The sequence below is a fragment of the Podarcis vaucheri genome (assembly GCF_965113315.1).
Source record: "Podarcis vaucheri genome assembly, chromosome: 4".
NCBI classification, from domain to species: domain Eukaryota; kingdom Metazoa; phylum Chordata; class Lepidosauria; order Squamata; family Lacertidae; genus Podarcis; species Podarcis vaucheri.
The window spans coordinates 2,088,281-2,099,379 of record NC_138762.1 but is presented as its reverse complement, the minus strand read 5'-3'; the positions used below and the strand labels follow the sequence as shown (position 1 = coordinate 2,099,379).

General features: G+C 51.2%; 1 protein-coding gene and 1 long non-coding RNA gene across 2 annotated transcripts; one reads left to right on the top strand and one right to left on the bottom strand.

The window, feature by feature from the left end:
• The first annotated feature begins 1,167 nt into the window (after nt 1-1,167).
• On the top strand, nt 1,168-3,032 carry LOC309530443 (ubiquilin-1-like). Its single transcript, XM_082219419.1, has one exon. It carries the CDS (start codon nt 1,367-1,369, stop codon nt 2,750-2,752), a length of 1,386 nt encoding a protein of 461 aa, XP_082075545.1. The 5' UTR covers nt 1,168-1,366; the 3' UTR covers nt 2,753-3,032.
• Nucleotides 3,033-4,370: 1,338 nt separating this feature from the next.
• Nucleotides 4,371-11,099, bottom strand: LOC309530617. The gene is made up of 2 exons (XR_014218774.1): nt 10,232-11,099; nt 4,371-6,205 (listed from the first exon to the last, which is right to left on the bottom strand). It is a non-coding gene; the product is annotated as an uncharacterized lncRNA (long non-coding RNA).

The following is an 11,099-nucleotide window of genomic DNA, read 5'->3' as shown; positions in this document are numbered from 1 at the left end:
ATAAGGGAATTTCCCTTTAAAAAGGGGGAAAGTTGACAGCTATGGAACAGACTCATCCAGAAGCTGGCAGACTCTCATTCCTTAGAGGTCTATAAGCAGAGGTTGGATGGCCATCTGTCGGAGATTCCTTAGCTGTGATTCCTGCCTTGCAGGGGGTAAGAATAGAGGACCTTTGGGGATCCCTTTGTAGCAGGAACCCCCCCCCCAATCATTCAGTTTGTACAAACTTCACACACTCACACACTACATACGCTACGCTTCTGTTATAGAAAATCAACCATACATCGGATTTGCACTGTTCCATTTTTATTTTACTCCATATGACAAGGACTATCAAAGGGGGGGTGGCTTGGTTCTGGTCAGCCATAATCCCTTCACCATCCCAGCACATCCACAGGAGCCCTGCCCAGTTGCTATGCCAACCCTGATGGTCCTAGACAGAAGACCATCAATGTCACAAAGAACTTGCATATGGGAGTGGATTCAGCACAGACTGGAACAAAGGACAATGGTCAGATCTTCCCTTTGGGGGCAGGAAACTGCCAACTCCCCATTGTCACCTGGAAAGTACTCATGGGGAGGGGGAAAGGGGGAACCAGCCAGGTGACAGGACACTCAGGTTACCACCACAACTCCTCCCTCAATCCCTCCTTTCTGTGATGTATGCATGATGTTTCTGGGGGTGGTCTTGATCTACAGGACGGGAATTTCAAAAGTCTTTATAAGGCCTTGCACACCATTTTTCTGGGTCCCTCCCCTCTCCTGCAAGTGAGGGGAGCACCCTGTTGCAACAGTTCAATAAAGACCAAGCCTACAGGCTGCTGTTTTGCTCCAAGTTATCCTGGTTGGTGTCTTTGTTTTTGTCCAAGGGAGCCCTCGGATTTTTCCGTTAACACCTTCCATCTCTTCAATTCTGTGAAGTGGTAGCTCTAGGACCTGGCCTCGGGTGGCCTTGCCTCGGAGCAGCAGCCCTGTCCCTTCCAGAGGGGATCTGAGGGCTACAATCCCTCCTGGGGGCTCCTTCTGCCAGCTACCAAGAGTTTTGTGGATGGAGGCAACATCACTGCTGGCATCACTGGCGATGTCACAGTGACCCCACCCACTCCTTGATGTGCCTGCATGTGGAGAGCAGCTCCTTCGCTCAGGAGGAGGGAGGGAGGGAGGGAGGGGAGAGAAGAAGGTCCGGGGAGGGAGCGCCATCAGGCTTGCCATACCCCAACGCCAGTGTATGGGGCAGCCGGCTGCTCTCCTAAAGGACCACAACCGCAGCGGCTGTCATAGCGCAGTCCTCCAGGTGACTTAAGCAGCGCCGTCCTTCCCCTGGCAGCTTCTCTGCCTAGCGAGACGCCTCTGCCCCGCTTCTCCCATGCAAGCCCCTCTTCCTCCTCCTCCTCTTCCTCCTCCGTGCATCATGGAAACCATGGACAAAGACCCGGAAGGGCCCCCAGAGGCCTGCCCCATCCTCACCTCCAGCCCCAACTTCATCTGCATCACGGCAAAGTCCCCCAAGAGCAGCGCCCAGTTCCTGCTCCCAGAGCTCAGCACCATCCAGCAGTTCAAGGAGGAGCTTGCCAAACACTTCTCCTGCGACACCAGCCAGCTGGTGCTGGTCTACTTTGGGAGGATCCTGAAGGACAAGGACACGCTCCGCCAGTGCGGGATCACGGACGGGATGACTGTACACCTGGTGATCAGGACTCTCAAAAGGGACCTGGAAGACCCTCCTCAGTCTCCCTATGTTCCCGGGACCATGCCACCTGCCCTGACACCATCTGGGAGCAGCCTTCCCTCCCCGAGCTTGCGGGGCTCCTGGGGGTCCCCTGAGGCAGCCCCCTCCAGCTCCGAGTGGCAGCTGGTGCCCACCTCAGAGATGATTGTCGAGAAGGTCCGGCAGGTGATCCTGGCCAACCCAGAGATCCAGCAGCTGGCCCAGCAAGTCCCGGCCATCAGACACATACTGGACAATATGGACATCATGAGGGTGATCCTGGACAAGATGAGGGAGATTGTGGACCTGGCGAAGAACCCAGAGATGTTCCAGGACCTGAAGGCTCCGGACCAAGCCTTGATCAGCCTCCATGGCAGCATCCCTGGAGGGGACAACCCCCTGAGGCAGCTGAACAGCGAGCTACCAGAACCAGGGCTGAACGCCATCCAGGAGCTCTTTGCCTCCACCCTGGGGAGGAGCCATGGGTCCCAGCTGGAGAGCCTGGAGCGTGTGGGCTCTCTGCCCCTTTGCCACAGCACCCACAGCACCCACAGCACCTGCAGCGAGGAGAGCAGTGCCTTCTGCAGCCTGGCTCCCCCTCCAGGGCAAAGCTCCTCCATGCCCAACCTGCCGCCCACGTCCGGGGCTGGGGCATTCGGCCTGGGCAGCCTCCCACGACTGGACGCCAGCGAGATCCCGAAGCTGATTGTCAACCTCTGCAACGCTTACACCAGGCGCATGATCTCCTCCCTCATGCAGAGCGTCCTGCGGGCCGCAGAAGGGCCTCCGGTGGCCCAACAGGAGCAGGCGCAGCAGCAGGTCCTCCACTTCTCCCAGCAGATGCAGAGCCCAGAGATGGTGGCCGCCATGTCCAACCCCAAAGCCATTCAGGCCTGGGTGCAGATGGAACAAGGGCTCCAGGCGCTGGTGGCCGAGGCGCCCGTGCTGGTTCCCTGGTTCATGCTGCGCTTGAGGGGCTACTCCACTGGGGTGAGCCCCTGGGTCAATGGCTACCCCTGCCCAGGGTCGGCTGCTTCTGAATAAGGGCACCAAGACCAACCACCCAACTCCTGGGCAAGCTTCAGATCTTCTCCCTCCCAAGAATAAACTTGCTGCGCCACCACAAAAGCCCAGACAGCACCCTTTGCCCAAGAGGAGGAGGCTTGGAGGGAAGGGGTCCCCTTCTTGCTGAACAGTTGGGGGGCCACCGGAGGCTGTTCTGACTGTGAGGGCAATGAAAGGGTCTCCTCTGGTAGGCTGGGGCTTCTGAAATGGGTTGACTTTAATGCCCACGCAATGTTATAAACCAAAAGCCAACAGTCTCTTTGCTCTCCTGCTTCTCTCTCTCAACAACGGTGGTGGCCATCTCTCCTTTTGGTTGCTACAGGTCTGGGCTTTGGGGCCAAAGTCACTGGGGGCCCCCCAAAACCTCTGGTGGGACAAGGAGATGGGTGGGTGGGGTAGGGTGGGGCCCTGAGTCATAGAATTGAAGAAATGTAGAGTTGGAAGCATCTGTATGGCCGTTCTGCAACACAGCAACTGGACACCTTCATCTGCCCAAGTTGCAACAAATCATGTCTCTCCGGTATAATAATCAGTGCTTTTTTTCTGGGGGGATGCAGGGGTACACTTACCCCTCAACATTTTGTGAATCTTTGTAACTTTTGTCCATTTACTATATTTATTTCCCCCATTTTGAACTATAAAATTGTGATTTTCTAGTCAGAGAGTATCCCTAAACATTAACAACAACAACAACAACAACAACAACAACAACAACAACAACAACAACAATTTATTTATTTATACCCCTCCCATCTGGCTGGGCCTCCCTGGCCACTCTGGGTGGCTTCCAACAAAATATTAAAATACAGAAATCCATCAAACATTAAAAGCTTCCCTAAACAGGGCTGCCTTCAGATGTCTTCTAAAAGTCTGGTAATTGTTGTTCTCTTTGACATCTTGTGGGAGGGCGTTCCACAGGGCTGGTGCCACTACTGAGAAGGCCCTCTGCCTGGCTCCCTGTAACTTGGCTTCTCGCAGTGAGGGAACTGCCAGAAGGCCCCCGGCGCTGGACCTCAGTGTCTGGGCAGAATGATGGAGGTGGAGATGCTCCTTCAGGTATACTGGACTGAGTGGTAGGCTCATAATCTGGGGAACCGGGTTCGCGTCTCCGCTCCTCCACATGCAGCTGCTGGGTGACCTTGGGCCAGTCACACTTCTCTGAAGTCTCTCAGCCTCACTCACCTCACAGAGTGTTTGTGGTGGGGGAGGAAGGGAAAGGAGAATGTGAGCCGCTTTGAGACTCCTTAAAGGTAAAGGTTACCGCTGACCGTGAGGTCCAGTCGTGGACGACTCTGGGATTGTGTGCTCATCACACTCTATAGGCCAAGGGAGCAGGTGTTTGTCCACAGACAGCTTCTGGGTCATGTGGCCGGCATGACTAAGCCGCTTCTAGCGAACCAGAGCAGCGCACGGAAATGCCTTAGGGTAGTGATAAAGTGGGATATCAAATCCAAACTCCTCCTCCTCCTCCTCCTCCTCTTCATTTAATCCCCACAACAAGCCTGAGAGGTGATGAAGCCTTATTTACCTAGGGATCCATTAGCCACGCCATCCCCTGGACCTCGGAGGGAACAAAAGTACCAGGAAAGCAAAAATCTTCTTTGGAGAAAAGAGTTTATTGAAAATCTGTGCACAGAGACAAGGTCTGTACTCAGAGACAACCAGCTGGATAGTTCCTGAAAATACACTGGCTGTAAAGCAAGTCACTTCAGCACACTTTCTTATACCCGCAGACTTCCCCAATCGGCTAGCAAATATTGCTTGCTAAACACAAAATATTGCCTGCTAGACATTCCTGTCTTTCTGCTAAGCCAAGCACTCCCTTCCACCTCCTTGTACACGTGTCTTCTTTTGCTAGCTAAGCTTTCCCTTCGTATCTCTTCCTATTCTTGCATTACTAAGCAGAAGTAAAGCAGGAAACATCTTGCTAGTGGTTTTCTAGTTAACAGCAGTTTCTGGCTAGGCAGGAAGCGACCTTCTGACCTGTAGCTAACATCAGCAGTTCCAAATAGCTGATTAGGCAGGAAGTGGCCTCATGACCTGTCTGTTTTTGACTTTTGCAAATAACTGCATTTTTGAGTTTGAGCTGTGTAACCATCCTAGCAGAGTGCAGGAATTTACTATGTGTAGATAATATTAATGATTAACCGTTCCCCTCTCCCTTCACTCCCTCCTCTTCTTCTGAACAACCTAATACTTAGGTTCGTTCTGGGGTATGGGCCTATACTCCCTCATCACAGCGATGACCGTGGGTCCTAGCTTTCGTGACAGGAGTCTTTGCATCATTTGCTGCAAGCATTGCAATAAGCAGGGGATACAGAAGCAAAGAAGCAATAGAAGCATTATTGGGCCTATTCTTCCCACAAATACGATACCGTTCATGCCAACAGAAATACGAGAGCATCCATATGACAAGGGCGGTACATATCACTCCTACCCACCAAACCCAATATCTCCATGGTTCCTCCCACCAATATTGAAGAGCCCACTGATATTTGTGCCCGACTACCTGTTGAGCCTCAAGGATGAGAGCCCACCGGTGAGCTGATGCTCCCACTATGTGGGTCAATTTTTCTACTAGCCCTGTTGGGTGGATTGAACTCTCGTGCTGCCTCCCTAGTGACCAGAACATATGGAAGCTGAAATCCTGGGGTGGCAATTCTTACTGGCACTTGTTTAGTAATTTCAATGCACACCTGGCTAAGGCTCCCACCCCTGCAATACTTGCATTAAGATAGGTTCTGTCCCATCTATCACCTGGGTTAAGAGTAGGACCTGGTCTATCAAATGAGGTTGGTACAGTGCTCTACCTTCCGGATAACAGTTGACTACCCTCCCACAACAGCAAGAGCGGTACAGAACTAGATAGATTTCGATCGTCTCTGCAGCTTCCCGTAAGAGTACTGTCCACGCGTGCTGGTCAGTGGTGTGGGAGAGGAGCCACAACGGGGTAGTGGGGTGTCTCAATACGGTAATCTCATCAAACCCCAGTTTCCAATAGCCAAGGAGCACGCCATCTCTTACCACCGGCAAGACGAACCAGTCGTAGCAGAGGCCAGCAGGCCAATAAGGGCGGTATGGTTCGGTAGGGTCAGGGCAATAAGACATAGAGCAAGTCAATAAAGAATATAAGAGAGAAAAGAAAAAGTCTTTGTAACTGTCCTTGTGATGATTAGTCGTTGCCCGTGGCCTAACGCTTTTTCCTGGTAGCGTCAGACACAAGGTGATGATCAACTTCAGAGGGTCAGCAGGATTTCTTTTGCCAGTCCTGACACCCTTCTTCAGATGCGTGTGATGTACCCAGGGGATCACCTCGATTACTTTCACTGCAGTTGGGGATGAGGGGGTCGCCAGACGCTGTCACTCAGAGGAACTGGTGAACCGGCTCAGCGAGACTGCCGCGGGACTGCAGGTGTACGCTCGAGGGAATACCTGGAAAGAAAGCAAACACACACAACAAACACAGGGATTGCACTTGTTCTTGGGTGATGTGATCTCCCATCTGCCCCAAACTGGCGGGGATGCCTCGGACGAAAGGGGTTGGCCTGCCATATAGAAGTTCACAGGGTGATAGCTCTCAGTCTCTTAGTTGGCGCACAGGGCACATATTGGGATATAGAATATTCTCCCAAGGTGTGCTTTAGCAGCTGGGCCTCCCAAATGGGTGGACTCGTGGTAATTCTTTACAATTGTGCTGGCCAGATGTTGGGGCACAAAAACATGGCTGTCTGGTCCTTCCTGGAGCGTTGCTCCTTTTTGGCTGGTCCACTGCTGTTCATCAAGGGTGTAACGTGGTTCCACATCATCTGGAGTGAGTTCTGGTACCAATATCAAAAGTTCTGGTGGTGCCTCTAAATTGGCTGGAGAACAAATGTCTACGTTGGGGGCGCTGCCTGCGGGCGCCCCTCCCATCCAATTCTTCACCGTGCGTAGAGATATCAGCCTCTGGAATGATATCAGCAAGGCAGTCGTCACTGGAGGGGATCCTCAGGATGCTGAGACACAGTCCAATCTGAAGCAGCTTTCCTCCTTGAATGTGGTGGACCCAAGGGGTGGTGCCAGCGATCTTCACAGCTGTGGGTGTGGAGAGCAGATGGGCCCTTCCAGCACGGTTGCAGTGGTGCCTGGGACCAGTCTTATCCACACCTCGTCACTTGGCTCAAACTGGTCACGCAAGGAGTTCGGGCCTGGGTCCACCTGTTGAGAGAGAGAATCTCGAGAGAGAGACTGTACATAATTGTTCAATTCCACATCTTGAGCAGGTGAAAGCATGCACACATAAGGAACCGGTCTCCCAAACATCACTTCAAAAGGGTGACAAGTGAATACGTTTCAATGGGAGGCTACAGACTCTAAGCAAAGCCAAGGGCAACATGAACACCCAATTAGACCCGGTTTCCTGTGTCAGCTTGGACAGCTGATTCTTTAGAGTCCTGTTTATTCTTTCCACCTTTCCATAACTCTGGGGTCTATAAGCAGTATGCAGCTTCCAATTGATCTGGAGCGCTTTAGCCAGTCCCTGTAGGACTACATGAACGAATGCTGGTCCATTATCAGATCCTATGGACCTTGGCAATCCATAGCGAGGGATGATTTCCTTAAGCAGGCACCTGGTTACTTCAATTGCCTTTTCAGTCTTTGTTGGCCATGCTTCGACCCATCCGGTGTAGGTGCACACTGCCACCAGCAGGTAGCGATATAGTCCACAACGGGGTAATTCAGTGAAGTCCACAACAAGATCTTCCATAGGTGCAGTTCCACTGTGCTGAACTCCCAGGGGAGCCAGTGGTCCGGTTCTGGGATTATTCTTTTGACATAGCAGACATTTCCTGGAAACCTGGGCTGCCAGTTGATAAAGGTGGGCTATATAGAAACACTTTGCCAGCTGCTTGGTGGTAGCATCTGGTCCCATGTGGGTTGACTCATGGTATCTCTGAGTTATCTGCCGAGACAGGGACTCTGGAATCCATATCCTGTCATCTGGGGTGAGATACCATCCTTCTTTGGTCAATGTCAGCTCCTGGGCATCTGCAGTGTCCCTTTCCTGTTGTGTGTAAGCCGGCTTGTCAGCGGTGCTTAAAATTTCTTCTGGGATCAGTGCTCCAATGATCGGAGCTGGGGCCAGTTCCCGGGCTGCTTCCTTGGCCACCTTGTCTGCCAGTCGATTTCCTCTGGCCACTTCCCCTGGTCCAGTTGTGTGTCCATAACAATGGATAACTGCTACTGCTTCGGGCTCCCATACAGCATCCAGAAGGTTCAATAAGGCTTGTGGGTGGGCCACCTGGTTTCCTCTGGAGGTAAGCAAACCTCTTTCTTTCCATAAGGCTCCATGGGCATGTAAAGTCAGGAATGCATACTTAGAATCTGCATAAATGTTTATCTTCTGCCCCTTTGCCAGGTTCAGGGCCTGGTAAGCGCAGTTAGTTCTGCCAGCTGGGCTGATGTTCCAGGCGGGAGAGACTTTGCTTCAATCACCTGGTCTTCCAGGGCTACCACTGCATAGCCTGCCTTCCGCTGCCCAGCCTCGTTTGCCTCGTCTTTGAGATCAGGCCTGCTGGAATATACTTTGTCCATTACTTCAATGCAATCGTGCATCTGCTCCTCACCTTCTCCTACCGGCAACAGGGTAGCTGGGTTGAGGGCAGTGGTGACTTGGAACTTCAAACGTGGGTGCAACAATAACATCTGACACTTTCTCATCTTTGCTTGGGAGAGAAAATAGGTACCCTTCATGTCAAGCAGTGCTGGGACTGCGTGTGGAGTCACACAAACAGTGTCTTGACCAAAAGTAAATTTGTCTGCTTTGTTCAGTAGGGTGGCTACTGCCACAACTGCTCTCATACAGGGGGGGGGCAATCTCTGCTCTGTTGGGGTTAGCTTCTCTGACAAGTATGCGACAGGTTGCTGCCAATTTTTCAGTTTCTGGCATAAGACTCCCTTGGCTACCCCTTGGTCTTCATCTATGAACAGGGTAAAAGGCTTCTTGGGGTTTGGATGCCAAGCACTGGGGCTTGTTAGCAATGCTTCTGTAGTTAGTAGTGAGTCCAGGGGATATTGTTCATCATCACAAGTGGGATTTTAGGTTTTAAAAATCCCTTCAAACAGTTTTACAATCTTTGCTGGATTCTCCTCAAAAGAGGGGTTCTGATCTCTCCAATTACAGACATCTGCACTTGAAAAGGGTATATGCTGTCTGTGGTGCCTTCGCTTGTCCAGCTGGGACAGGGGCTGGTGGATCATAAACTCTCCGAAGGGGCATTTCTCCGGCTGCCTGATCCTTCCTGGTTTTCTCATACTGTCTGTGAGACATAGCTCTCTTCGCCGCCTGTCCCACTTACGTTGCCATCTCTTCCTCTTTTCAGGGGTGCAGATTTCTGCTGCCTCAACTAACAAAGGGCTTACATCCAACTCCTTCCTCAAATGGCTTTGCAAACTCCTCTAGTCTCTTTTTCTGTCTTTCTGTCCACATTTTCTTTCCTTGATTCATATCATCTAGTGTCTTCCTAAACTCTTCGTTATCTTCCTCATCTTCCTCTTCTTCCGTCTCACTATCTTCCTTCGCAGGTCCTCCTCCCCCTACACCAGCACCTCCCTGTGCTTCTTGATCTTGGCCTGGGGGGGGGGTTGGAGGGGGCTGTTGGTGGAGTGTAAGGTGGTGGCTTAATCACTCCCCTCTCCTCATCTTCTGGGTCTTCTAATACCAGAGGCTCCACTGTACAAATCCTGTTCTGTGTGTTGCTGTCACAGCAAGACTTTAGCCATGGTAGATTCTTTTCTTTTACATTGGTCTTCCATGTAGAGATATAGGGGATCTGGTTTGGGTGGACATTTAATATATTTTGCCACAGGGGGTTGATTTGCCACAGGGGGTTGATTAATTGCAAATCAAAGCCACGCAGTTCCCTGGGTTGGCAAGTCCACCTCACATAAAGTTCTGAGTCTCTGTTCTTTTCAATTTGAATCCCCAAATCATCACTCTTCGTGGCCGCTTTCCAGTTATTTAAAAAAAAAAAACATTCAGATACTCTGCTCCTAACAGGGTTTCAAAATTCTCTCACACTCCACATGCTACATATTGTCAGAAAATGCACAACCTTACAATCGCTCGGCCAAGGGGACACTAAGCCTTGGCCCACACTTGACAATTCAGTCACTAGAGTATCTGACATGCAACATACAACATACAAAACACATCAATATAACACACTAAACACACCAAAATAACTCCAGCATGCAATACACCAAAATAATTCTGACATGCAACGTGCCAAAAAAACACACACAATTCCCTCTGCCCCATTCCCTTTCCCAAACCTTACCAATTCCTTTCCTGGTGGCACTCTTACTGCACGGGCACTGTACTGCCAACTACCAGGTGAGGCTGATCAGGCCTCTCGCCCTTTCCATCGGGCCCCTAGCCCTTTCCCTCGGGCCCCTAGCCCTTTCCCTCGGGCTTACCTTTTTCCGCTGCGGACCTGTCCCCTCGGCGCCGTTCTGTCCTCTTATTCTCCCTCAACTAGATGTCTCCGCTCCAGGACGGTGTGGCAATCTCCCCCTACAAACTGGCAGGGTGTGCACCGGAAATGCGAACGCCGATTGGAGCTGTTCACCTTGGTTGAGCCTGGCCCTCCGGTCCATATTGGGGAGGGGGCTTATCCCGGACGAGCCCCCAGAGAGATGAAGCCTTATTTACCTAGGGATCCATTAGCCACGCCATCCCCTGGACCTCGGAGGGAACAAAAGTACCAGGAAAGCAAAAATCTTCTTTGGAGAAAAGAGTTTATTGAAAATCTGTGCACAGAGACAAGGTCTGTACTCAGAGACAACCAGCTGGATAGTTCCTGAAAATACACTGGCTGTAAAGCAAGTCACTTCAGCACACTTTCTTATACCCGCAGACTTCCCCAATCGGCTAGCAAATATTGCTTGCTAAACACAAAATATTGCCTGCTAGACATTCCTGTCTTTCTGCTAAGCCAAGCACTCCCTTCCACCTCCTTGTACACGTGTCTTCTTTTGCTAGCTAAGCTTTCCCTTCGTATCTCTTCCTATTCTTGCATTACTAAGCAGAAGTAAAGCAGGAAACATCTTGCTAGTGGTTTTCTAGTTAACAGCAGTTTCTGGCTAGGCAGGAAGCGACCTTCTGACCTGTAGCTAACATCAGCAGTTCCAAATAGCTGATTAGGCAGGAAGTGGCCTCATGACCTGTCTGTTTTTGACTTTTGCAAATAACTGCATTTTTGAGTTTGAGCTGTGTAACCATCCTAGCAGAGTGCAGGAATTTACTATGTGTAGATAATATTAATGATTAACCGTTCCCCTCTCC